This window comes from Epinephelus lanceolatus, chromosome 18, assembly GCF_041903045.1.
Source record: "Epinephelus lanceolatus isolate andai-2023 chromosome 18, ASM4190304v1, whole genome shotgun sequence".
NCBI classification, from domain to species: domain Eukaryota; kingdom Metazoa; phylum Chordata; class Actinopteri; order Perciformes; family Serranidae; genus Epinephelus; species Epinephelus lanceolatus.
The window spans coordinates 18780739-18794134 of NC_135751.1; the positions used below are offsets into that span (position 1 = coordinate 18780739).

Genomic DNA, 13396 nt, shown 5'->3' on the forward strand with positions numbered 1-13396 from the left:
CAAATGTGTGCTCAGTCCACAAGTTTGTGGAAATGAAGGACTTACAGCAACTTGAGCCATTTTGTACCGCTACACGTGTTTCTAGTCGGACTATGTTTATGAGCACAAGAGTTCAGCGAGCCACCAAAGGACCACCCTGTGGATTTACTATTGGTTCTGCAACGTAGGGAGTTTTTTTAAACTCTGAAATTGTATCCGCCCATCTAAACACAAAATCAGGGAGAAAGTCATCAGTCTTTAGTTAAGCAAAGCGTCTAAAGACTGACTTGTGAGTCTACATTCAGTCTGATCAGCCAGTATAGCCTTATTTTTCAGTAGAGTAATGTTTTTTTTAGACCTCCTTTAGGCGCCCTATAACTTCAATTCTGTTTTGAAAAATGTATTTTTGGGGAAAATAAACCCATCTTTTCTTTAAAATTTGTGCATGCTCATTGTTGCTTTGTGTAATGAGCTTATGCTAGAAACAACAACACTTAGCACCGCTTTATCTAAGGACTACACTGCTTTACTTAAACTTAGTACTGCTGCATCACATCACTGATGAACGGGGGCATCTGCTGCACCCAATGTTTTTGCTCAACCTCAGCATTAGCGGTTTAAAGTCCCTCAGAAATGAAGGCTTTGGTTTGGCCCGGTCGAACGAACACATGATGGGACAGTTTACATCGTGGGATTGTTGTCGATGAGCAGTGGAAGGAAAACTCTAGCATTTCAAGAGCGTTACTCATATTTTTGAGCTTGCCCCTTCATCCTTATACTGAACAAAAATCAACTGTAAAGAGGTCTTTATTAGGTGTTTTGAGGAAGTTAACGTCGCCCTGTACACTTTACTACCTTTGTGATAAGGAGAGAGTGTTGGAGATAGTTATGGACGCTACCCGAGAACCACTTCGGCTGTAACTTTTGAGCCAGACTGCTTCTCCTCTTCTCCTCTGCAATCCTGCAAGTTACAAATGCAAGCGTGGTGTCTTTTTAATGGTTTTTGACTGTAAGAAATACATTGGAGTGCTTAATTTTATGACTGGACCATCAATCAACCACTTAAAATAAGTGTTTTTTTAAACATACAATAATGAATGAATGAATGAATGAAAAAAACAGTGTAGTATTTGAATCAATTCATGAATACGTCTTACCTATTGGCAGAGATTCAGGACTTGTTTCAGAGCCAGGCTCTGTCTGTTGTTCGCACTCACAACAGACAGAAGTTTTACTCCATGTACTTCCTGGTTCCCAAGAAGACGGGAGTGTTCATGCCACTTTTGGATCTCCGCATCCTAAATCAATGCCTTACCCACACAACATTCCGTATGCTAACCATCGGGCAGTTACTGGAACTGATTCAGCCGGGCGATTGGTTCACCACCGTCGACTTGAAGGACACATACTTTCATGAGGTGGCTCCAGAAATTCTTGTGTTTTGCCCTGCAGGGAATCGCCAATGAGTCCAACAGACTGCCATTTGGCTATTCCCTGGCACCCGATGCCATCAGCAAATGTGTGGACGTGGCACTTACTGTATGGTGCTGCGAGACTATGGCACGAGAATCTTCTTTTACCTTGATGACCTCATCATTATGGACATGTGGAAACAGCTCATCCCTACAACTCAGTCTGGGTGAAAATGTGTAAATTAAATGTTTGGTATAGCGGCCATATTGGTGACATGCAAATTAGAGAGCATAAAGGTAAAGATAAGATAAGATAAGATAAGATAAGATAAGATAAAGAAAGATAAAGCATAAATCTGGGTATTCCAGTGTGTTTCTAATGTTTAAAAATATGAAATAGACACTTTTCCAAAAGAGTTAAAAAAACAACAACAAGTTATTAGGTAGTTGCCATCTTGGAAATATGCAAATTAGGGGCCCAGATGCATCCAATTATAAAGAACAAGCATTCTAATGTGTTCCTCATTGTAAGAAAACATCAAATAGACACCGAGCTTTGCAGCTGAGATGGCTTTCAGGTCACAGCCATATTGGATTTTGCCGCCATGGTCGTCAGAAATCCAATCTGCAATGCCCCGATATCCAGATGTCTTCTACATATTAAGCTATATATGTGCCAGATTTGGTGCTTTTATCACAAACTCAATGATCGTCTTGATTCTGTGAGCTATGTTGCCACACTATTTCAGAGCTGAGAACACTACAATAGGGTATTTTTGGGTCCACAAAGTCAGGCTTCCATTCATCGTTTATGGAGCAGCTCCAGACTTTTATACATGATGACATCACAAGTTTGAGACTTACTACAGTACTTTCTGGCTTTGAGAGAGAGAGTAGCTCATATTCACAAACAGTGATTAAACTTTCCTGGGCCATGGAAATAACATATTGGAATTCTTAATTTCGGTGGTGTTCCCTTTTAAAGATCAAAATAGTTTTGCTTGAGAACGTACACCATAGGGAATGCTAAATAGATGTGGGTACTGCCTATGTGAAGCAATTTTTTTAGTTTCTGATCTCATGAACTCAAACAGCTGCTGTTCTGACTCATCCTGTACTGCAGCATATCAAATTAAAGAGTGAATTTCAACTTTAGCACCACAAAAACAAGACGTGCGCTTTTTTATCTGTATGCATATAACACAGGATGTTTACATGTAAATACATAGTTAAGCTCTTTTAGTTTGAGGAGAGTAGAGGTACACCAACATACGCAAACAGGAAAGTGGAACCTTGAGCCTGCCTCTCGGATGGAAGCATTTGACTTCCCTAACTTTGTAGCTCATACCCGCTGAAGGTTGCACACAATTGAGCAAGTGTTTGTGGGCCATGACCCAGATACTTATTTCCAGTCCTGGACTTTGGACACTGCACCGCCACCACGGCATCATCTCCCATTTCAGTCCACACTCACGAGCGGTGCACTCGCTCAACAAAGAAGCTGTGTTTCCTGTGCGAACGCTGCTGAGCAGTGTAAAAGCTCACTTGAGCAGTTTACATCTGGGAGGGCTGTGTTTACTGTGATTACAGCCGTGGTGGTGGTGGTGGTGATACCGTTTACTGGGTGTCAGCGAGGAAATGTAGGCTTTGACTTGACAGTGGGACTTTCATCAATCGGATCGGAAGGACATTCCCAAGCCAAACCTGAAACCAGCTGCGGTGGACCCAAAATAGAGTCATTTACTGCATGTAAAACATTCAAAACCACAGTCAATAACAGGTTGCGAGGAATTTTGATGCATAAAATCAGTTTTGAAAAAAAAAAAAAATCCAAACAATAACATCAGTAATCAAAATTAAATGCAAACTCTGTCACTGTCAAGCATGTACCCATCAATGCTTGACTCCTGTGTTGTCAGTTTGTCTCAAGTTTTGTGATTATGGCACCATCTGCAGGCCGAAGCCCAGACTCCACACAAAACAAACAAGGTGATGCCCTGCTGCTTATAAGGCACTATTTTTTTCTGTAGCAGCAACCCACTCTGCAAAGCTTGTGTGAAATGCTCCTCTTATTTTAGTACTGTGAGGGAAGGACTGCAAAACAGCCGCTGAGATCACACATGGTCATAATATTAAGGATGTATGACATCACTTAATAGCAATTTAGTGACTAACTTATTGTGGGGACCTCATGTAAGAGTTTGCACACATTGTTCTTTAAGTTTTTGGCTGGCATGTCCCCGAAACAGCTCTGACAATGACATATTTCATACATGGGTTTAGGGTTGGGTAAAGGAAAGAAAATATCACGGCAGACGTTAAAATAGAAAAGGAAGAAAACCTCAGTTCCCTATTAGCTCACTAAACTCCCAAAAGCTTTTTTAAACCCCCAATGAATAGTCAGAAACAAACCCGGAGCACAGAGAGTCAAATTCAGAGTTATAAATGCCCTGCACAGAATTAAAAAAAAATAAAAGTACTTTTGTGAGGACTGGCCACCTGATCTTTCCCTCGCTGACTCACATTTGACCTTCCGGCTAAGCCTTGATTCAGTTTCGACAGAGGAAACGCTTGAGTTTCCTTTTCGCTGTGTGAATCGACTTTAGCTTTAATCCTTATTACTTTCCTGGCAGTCATCATGTGTGTCAAACTGTTGATGTTCATTTTTCCTTTTATTAAAACAACATATTTGGTACAAAGACTTCACATGTCTCATTAATAAAAACTGTAAAAATAAAAAAGAAAGAAAGAAAATACAGTATAAGTGTATTCAATTAGTTAACACCAATGTCATCATCATTATTGCTGGACTGGAACATGTTATATTTACAAAAGGCTCACAGAACATGCATTTATTGTGAGTAAATACTACACATTGGCTGTTTGTAACCGCAGAGGAAATCTGGATATACGGCATATTTCCGATTGAAAGGTGCTTTTCTCAAACATTTGGCAGCGTCTCTGTCACACTTGCACAGCAGCTTTTTACACTCATCCTCCAAATCATCTGCAAAGAAGAACACAAACATCTTCTGTTAGTGTCAAGCTGAAAAGAGAAATTTGAAATTTGTTGATTACTTTTTCTAATGCTTGCAAAATCATTTTGCCTCCTAATGGTTAATTTGGTGCAGCTGCTCTGAAAACCAGAGGCCACTGAACATTAATTGTGGATATTATGAATTCATTTTACATTGATTTATTCAAATAAATATAGTAAACAAGCCACTGTTTTTGGTTCCTTAATGTGTAAACATCATTAAGTCTGTAGCTATTTATGGACCGAAATTATTGTGGTTTACGGGGGCTTAAAATACCACTAAATATATGTTCTAAACTTCCTGCCCTTCCCTTCCAATTAGCTGTCTGCTTGCTGTGCTCATGGATATTTGCGGTTCACACACAGCCTGATCTGTGTCTCACTTTCATTTACACATTTTGGTGTGTTTCATGGTACACGAAGCATCAAAGAAGAAAGAAGCAGCTGTGTTACTTCCAAATAGCAAAATATTATTCAGGCATAAGCATAAAAAATGCAGTACCACACTCAGCTTTCTTGTCCTCGCACGTCCAGTGATACTGGTCTGTTTTGGTGTAGCAGCCAAGTTGTTCTGCAGTTCCATAACAGCAATCATGTCTGTGGCAACACCTACGTACAGAGAGATTAACAGCACAATAAATGTTTTATTCTGAAGGCTGAACTCTAGACAAGGCAGGTCATGAAAGAAAGCAGTAGGTGGGTATAGTCCCAGCACTGTGGTTTCAATCACACCACGGCTATTTTAAAGGCAGGCCAGGATCACCGCACGAGTTTTCACAACAGATATTTAGCAGTTAACTGGTTTGAGGGGGTTCGGTGTCTTGCGGCAAAGAAGGAAAAGAAGGAGACGGCAATTAGGATTTGGGTGTGGAATTTTTGGACCTATTTTAAAGCACCCATTGGAGCATGTGAGTCTGCTGAATTTGGACATCCTCATCCCCTCCTTCCATCCCGTCGCACAGCATTTGTGGTTCAGTCGACTCATTCGGAAACAGGAACTCTGTGTACACGAGCAGTATGGAGGGGGACCAAGAGGAACCATAAGGAGGAGGAAATAATGCGTACACTTGACCCGTGGAGAGGGGGGCTAAACATCACCATTGCGTGCCAGATTATATCTTTTGCATCACATAATGTATAGGTGGGACATATATAGTGTCAGCTGAATGTTTACATTTCAGCACACACTATCATCAGGTGTCCATATCCTCATGAAAATAAAAACAGACTTGGCAGTGTCATATTTTCTTGAGAGGAGTGTGATTTAAGCTGCTGCCTCACCAGTCTGTCTTGTCTCTGGGCCAGCCTTGACCACCCAGTCCACAGTAGCATCCATACATCACGTACGACAAGGGAGATCGCCCCGTGCTGCATTTAATGGCTCCCGCCAGCTCCAGTAACCCTCTTCTTGTCCGCAGGGACCTGCGTGTTGCCGCAGACGCCACAGCCACTGCAAAGAGAAATAAAGAACTAAAGAGAAAGAACACACTCATCTCTCGACTTGTAAACACGTCTCAGTTTCTTTACACCCATTGTGTAGTATAATTGTGTCCTGTTTTTGTTGCTTTGATTTATGGTAGGGGGTGGAAACAGTAATATTAACGCTGCTGTCTCTCTGACACAGTCAAACATTTAAAAGTTTTCTTTGTTGTATTATGGTCTATGTGTTAGACTGTTCCTTTGCATTCATCCACCCTCGATCAGAGGTGGGACCAAGTCAAGTTCCATGTCAAGACCGACAAGTCCCAAGTCATGTCCCACGTCCTCCACTTTGTGTTTCAAGTCCTAAACAAGTCACAATCATAGACTATAAAATTAAAGGACGTAGCTACCGTGACGTCACCAATTAGTTTGTGGACTGCCATTTTGACGCCTTGAGTTCGTCATTTCAAATGCGTTTGCACATTACAAGTGTTTTTTTTTCGCCACTGACCGGTTCAGATCGCCAGTGTTATGAGTGGTATGAGTGGAGTCAGCTGTCAGTCAGTGTTGGAGCAGAGAGGGGGAGGGCTGCCCCGCTGGGTACTGTAAGTGAGTATGTGTGTATGAAGTGTGTGTGTTACGCTAGAAGAGTCAGAGGACAGAGTCTTTTACGTGCTACCCCCTGGAGTGTTACCAGAGTTTTTGGAGTGCACAAATAAACAGGCCTTTTTCCTGAACGCAAGAACAAGATGTCGCGCAACACCCCGTACAGCTTTCATAGGCTGCATTTGTCAGACGGCGAGATGCTGAAGTTGTGGCTAGTTGTGCTACAAATGGATGCTAACACTCCTGTCCAGACACTGCGCCTTGCAGACCATTGGGTCTGCAGTGCTCACTTCTCCCAAGATGACTACTGCCAGCCGAAGAAGAGAAGACATCCAATCCCAAAACAGAGATAAGGGAAAGGCTAAGTTAGTATGCTATTTACAGAGATAGCACTGGTGATCTGAACTGGTCAGTGGCGAAAAAAAACACACTTTATACACACATACTCACTTACAGTACCCAGCGGGGCTGCCCTCCCCCTCTCTGCTCCAACAATGACTGACAGCTGACTCCACTCATACCACACTCACCACTGCCCCAGGGTCGCTACAATATGCTATTTACAGAGATAGCACTGGCGATCTGAACTGGTCAGTGGCGAAAAAAAGCACTTTTAATGCGCAAACTTATACGGGACGCATTTGTCCCCGTTACCGTTTTAGCTCATTTCGCGGGTCCAGCTGCATCCGCCTCCCTCAATACTGAACCAATTTTAGAACGAGTTGTACCTATGAATCATGCGCACACATACACATGGGGAAATAGAGCCCAGGTTGAAAAATACCGAAGTTGTCCTTTAATAAAATGTAAACAGGTGAGTTATATAACAGCCCTTATACAGCTGTCATGAAATTAGTGACCAAAACTGTATGTTCCTACCAGGCTATAAACATTACCTGATGAAACCATGGGTGAAAGGTGTTTGTACATTTAAAATGAAGACTAAGTTAAAAGAAGAAGCAATTCAGCCCTCTTGTGCGTGCTGTAGGCTATCTGCTTATTTACTATCAATCTGATGTTTCCTGCCATCACCCGCACCAAATTACTACGACTGACAGCACTGTGCACGAGGCATGTGCTTTTGAATCAAGCTGTAAACATGTTTGTTTCTGCTGTGAAGTTTAACATTTGAACATGGGGGTCTGTGGGGATTGACTGGCTTCTGGAGCCATGCAGCCTCAAGTAGCCACTCAAAGAACTAGCTTTGTTTTTCAGGTTGCTGCATGGTCACAACACACTTTTTGCCAAATGAAATGCCATTAACAACAGCACAATAATAATTAGATTTACAAAAACCATTGATGCGTTTGTTAAAAAGTTACTTAACTGTTAAGCTAACGTTAGCTAAGCATTAGCTCGATAAATATGTTAATATTAGCCTTGGCTTACTGTTCTTAGTGTAACTTTAGATTTTGGCGTTTTTGTATCTCTGTCTTTGCACACCGCACTTCATTTTTTGTTGACCACATGCAGTTTTTGTATGGGAGCTAAATTATCATTGCTATCATTTTTACCAGCTGTCACTCAGTTATATTACCTTAGTTCTTCATGGTTCTCTTCTGCAATTCAACTGGACGCCCCGCATTGATTCAGATAAAGTAGACCTGGGGAACTGAATGTCAACTTGCTGAAAACCTTTGTTTTTTATGCATTTTTAATTTCTCCTAGCAATTTGGTGTCAATAGGAACTGATAAGTATAAAAAATTAAACATTGTCAATGATAATTAAGTCCCAATGTCCACAAATGAGACAACAATAACGTCCCATTGTCTTCAAACAAGTATTAACAGTATCTTAGCTTGTTTGCGATGCTAAAATTGGTCCATTTTGTTGCCATATCAAACTACAAACGTTATTAATCATAAATAAACAAGTTTCAACCATAAAATTTGATCAGGTTTTGGACCTTGTCCAATTTTGTGTCGGGATCGGTTGGTGTATTGTGCTCTTACTACCACTAGATGGCATATAAAAGTGTCCACGAATGAGGACAACAGGTCTTAATCAAATAGGATGCAGTATCTATAGGTCAAGTAAACTCAAAATGTGATGTCCTGAGGACACAACAGACTTAACATACTTTTTAAACTTTGGGTTTTGGGGAGAGTATCAAGTATTTTCAAGTCAAAAGGCTCATAGCCAAGTAAAGTTGTGAGTCATTGCTGTTGAAGTCTAAGTTGAGTTGCAAGTCTTTTGTGATTTTGTCAAGTCAAGTCTGAAGTCATCAAATTTGTGACTCAAGGCTGACTTAAGTCAAAGTCAGATAACTCAAGTCCTCACCTCTGCCCTCTGTACACTCAGCTGCCAGTTTATCATGAACACTGACACTAATGCAGTTCGACACAACATTCCTGCTATAAATTCCTCCTTCAGGCAGGTTATAACGTTCACTTTTAATTGAATCTGTTTAAGAGAGGTGTTGATTCAACTACATGATCATTATGACGGTCCCTCTGTTTGGTGCACTTAGCTGTTGCCATGCTTTCTCTCTCCAGGGCTGCAGACCTGTTAAGGTTAGGTTCGGTTAATCAGCGGCATGGGACACACCTATGCCCGGTGTGCCCTGTGCAGAGCAGCAACCTCTCCTTTGTTGGCCCCATACACATGTTTGCGTCGTACTATCGGTTCCTTAATCATGTTTTTCCAGCACAATGCACGCAGCACATTTTTACTCACTTATACCTTACATGATTGACTTTACAGAATCCTCCCACTGAATTGTTTGATTTGTTTCGATTACTTTGTGGTTAATTAAAAACTTTATTCATTAGTACACCTGGCTGTGACATTATTTTGGAGGCTGCAGTTTGGTGTTGTTTAACTGTGTCACATTATACATACTGACACCATTCATATCAATGAGGGCAGGCCTTATTAACAAAACATGAACCTATGAAGAGGATTTATTGCAGGAAAGATTTAACTCAGTGTTTCTAATAAAGTGAACACATCTATAAAGTTCCACTTCTAAATGGCTACATAATTCAGGGAATCTGGTTAAGGAGCCTACATTAACATTTTCAGTCTACTTCTTCACAAGCCTGTGTCTCTGCCCTGGGCCCCAGTATAATAGTAAATAGGACTCATAGGACTGACTTTACAATTACTCACATCTCACACCTCATGAACACCAGAGAGCTTCACTCCGCCTGAAAACCTCAGCCGGGTTCAACCTTGTAATGATGGAAAAGTAGAAAAATGTTGTAGAGCAAAATCAATTTAGTCTGTCTGCACTCTCTGCCCTAGAATAACACTTTCACTGAATCACTCTGCATATGTAAACACAAGTGTTTTCCCCTCAAGGCAGTTACCTGAACTCCCTCTGTGTCCTTAAAATAACTTTTCTAAGTTTACTGCACTTCATTAGCAGTTGGAGCTCCATTACAAAGTAAATAATTACCTTACCAGATAACAGGAGAAGTGTCCGGTAAAACGCAGTCATGGCATGCAACAGGAGGCTGAACTCCACACCAAGTGTCGCTCACTTACACCCTGTGAGTGAAGCATGGAGTGGGAAGCTTTTTTTAGATGCTGTTTGAATAATCCTCTGAGCATCACCATTGGCCAGAGGCTAATCCAGTGTTTGTCAAATTGTATGCCCTCTAGAGGAAACAGCCTGAAGGTTTTTACTGCTTCATCTCAGCTCTAAAGGACCAGTGTTTGTGTGCCTCCAGGATTCATGCTGCAGTAATGTGTACCATGTGCGTACCTTATGATTTTCTACTTTTGAGAGCTTTATGGAAATTAAATACACATAATAGGTAGCAATGAAAACATGTTTGATTTATGCACTAACATCATTGTGTCTTCTCTAAATATTCTGTTTGTCTTTTCCTCTAAAAATCACAGACTGTCCAACTCTGGGACCGATTCTGTGCCACAAGATTCAAGAATAAAGTTTCTGACTCTCTCACTGAACCACATGTTACATAACAGGCAGATAGACAGAGCACAAGTCAAAAAAAATTTACAGACCGGTGTCACTCTGGGTGGTAATTTTAAATCGAGATTTATAGTTTTCACAGAAAACTCAAGTCATTTTGAGCTTTCCAAATGAGCTATATTCATACAGCGTACATTAGGCACAGATATGGGAGATTAAAGAAGCACATCGCTGCTGGGAAGATGGTCTTTCCATAAACCTAGGCTGTCTATGCAGCAGAGAGAGACACAAAAACTTTCGAAATTGGTGCTATATGACCAGAGAAAACAGACAGCAAGGGCTGTGGCATTCATCTTTCGCTCAAGAGGTAAAAAACCTACAACTACCAGAATGCACTGCGCTGCACTAGACCTATAAACACTCCTGCTAGTGAGTGACATAAAGCTAGCCTGGCCATTTTAACCAGGACCCTGGAAGTTCATCAGCCAACCACTGGAATTACAACTTCCAAGTTCATCACATGACATCATTAGAAAAAACTTTTCCCCATAGACATACATTATTAAAGAGGCATAAATCAGTGGATACTTTTTCTGTGCATCACAACCCCCGTGAAATGACTCATGTTGGAATTTGCTCTATTCAGTACGATAACAGAAGAATGAGATCACGGATACAGGCGGCCGAAATGAGTTTCCTCCCTGGGGTGGTTGGGCTCAGCTGTAGAGATAGGGCGAGGAGCTTGGACATCCGGAGGGAGCTCAAAATAGAGCTGCTGCTCCTTCGCGTCATAAGGGGTCAGTTGAGGTGGTTTGGGTATCTGATTAGTATGCCCCCGGGCGCACACCGTTACAGGTGTTCTGGGCGTGGTAGGAGGGCAGACCCAGAATATGCTGAAGGGATTACATATTTCATCCGGCCTGGGAACACCTTGGGGTCCCCCAGGAGGATCTGGAAAGTATTGCTGGGGAGAGGGTTGTCTGGGGTGCTTTGCTTGACCTGCTGCCCCCGGATAAGCAGACAAAAACGGATGGATGGAGTCTGATAACATTTTGAAAGTCTAGACTGTTAGTGAGTCAGTCCTGGTCATGTCCAGCATCTATTTTCAAGACAATGTTCAGGCAAATATGAAAAAAACTTTTATTTCAGTGTGTTAAAACGTATATAACTCAGTGACAGAAGAGTGATTCTGACTGTTGGGGAAAAAACATCAGAATTTTACCTTTCAAATGAGACCATGCATGTACACATACAAAAAATGGAACAAGAACAGCTTTCAGTTTACTTTTGGTTTGCCTTGGATAGGCGTTTTAGGTAAATTTTACAGGACCCTAAAGAAGCTAGAAGAGCTGCACGATTAGATTATTTCAATCCTGTTTAAGTTAGTGGAGCATTAAGACGAAAATAGCCATCTTGTGCCATCCTCTTATGCCATCCTCTTGTGCGCTAGCTCTTTGGGCCCAATGATGCCGAAGCAGTGCCACTCATCCAAGTAATCTTATTCAAGGCACATGGATGTTTATGACTTAATGTGAAATAGGGCAATTTATAGGAATTAACAGGGTGCAACACTATATCCAGTTCTCTTTATAAATCCATGGTTTTGACCAGTGGCTACAGGTAGTCACCATGGGCCCAGGTGCATACTACTATGACAGGCCTAATGCTCACTAGGCACTAGACACACAGCTGCCAACTGTTTACAAAAAAGCCAAAGGAATGTCCTTTACATATATATGTATATATATATATATATATATATATATATATGTATATATATATATATATAAAGGACATTATGTGCATATATACATAAAACGTGCATAAAAACATAAAACCAGAGCAGCAACCTCTCCTGTGTCGCCTCATACCTCACATGTTTGCACTGTGGCTATCAGTTCCTTAATCTCGTTTTCCAGCACAACGCCCATGCAGCACATTTTCCCTTATCTATTCCTTACATTATTGACTTAACAGATCCCTCCCACTCAATTGTTTGATTTGTTTCACTTATTTTGTGGTTAATAAATTACTTTATTCAATAGTACACCTGGCTGTGACATTATTTTGGAGGCTGCAGTTTGGTGCTGTTAATGTGTCACATTATACATACTGACACCATTCATATCACCGAGGGTAGGTCCAATAACCTCACTAACAAAACATGAACCTATGAAGAGGATTTGTAGCAGAGAAGTTTTAACTAGTTGTTTCTAATAAAGTGAACACATCTATAAAGTTCCACTTCTAAATGGCTACATAATTTAAGGAATCTTGTTAAGTAGCCTACATGAACATTTTCAGTCTGTTTCTTCACATGCCTGTGTGTGTCTCTGCCCTGGGCCCCAGTATAATGGTAAACAGGACTCATAGAACTGACTTTACACTTACTCACATCTCACACTTCATGAACACCAGAGAGCTTCACTCCGCCTGGAAACCCATATAGGCACATAATTTTGTTATAGATTGCTACTGACTAAAAAAAGAGAGAGGAGAAGAGAAGAAAATCATGATGGAGATGGGTTTGGATTTTTGAGGGCACATTGCCTATAGCAAATGGCACCATTTTGAATTTAATGTGAGGTCTTATTTAAAGACAGGTGTAGTTCAGAGATGGCAATCTGGATCATTTGCAAGGGCCCCCGACTCCACAGGCCCCAGTGCAACCCCCTGGTTTTGGCACAGGAACAACATGGCGGTCAGCTGGTAACAAACCATCTCAAATTAAAGTTAAATGATAAGCTAAAACGTGTTTGTGAAAATATTTGAGGCGAGAAACAGGCGACAAAGTAACAGAATCTTAATACAATACAGGAAACAGTATAGCACCCACCTTCACCTTACAAAATTCTTGGATTACAGCTAAACAGTGCACTAAAATAGGTTATGTTTCTGAAGACATTTTAGCTGAGATATAGGCAATACAGTAACAGCATCTTACGTGATATTTGATCAGCATTGCTTAGATGACAGTTTGATTAGAGTCCCAGCAACAGTCAGATGTCCATGTACACATATGACCCACTTTTATGATACAAAGCTGGTTGAAAAGG

At 41.1% G+C, this 13396-nt stretch overlaps 1 protein-coding gene across 1 annotated transcript; it reads right to left on the reverse strand.

Moving 5' to 3' along the window:
• Positions 1 to 4044: 4044 nt before the first annotated feature.
• pla2g10 (phospholipase A2 group X) lies at positions 4045 to 10017 on the reverse strand. Its single transcript, XM_033645269.2, has 4 exons — positions 9863 to 10017; positions 5710 to 5878; positions 4931 to 5037; positions 4045 to 4398 (listed from the first exon to the last, which is right to left on the reverse strand). Exons 1-4 carry the CDS (start codon positions 9897 to 9899, stop codon positions 4244 to 4246), a joined length of 468 nt encoding a protein of 155 aa, XP_033501160.2. The 5' UTR covers positions 9900 to 10017; the 3' UTR covers positions 4045 to 4243.
• Between the last annotated feature and the right edge of the window lie 3379 nt (positions 10018 to 13396).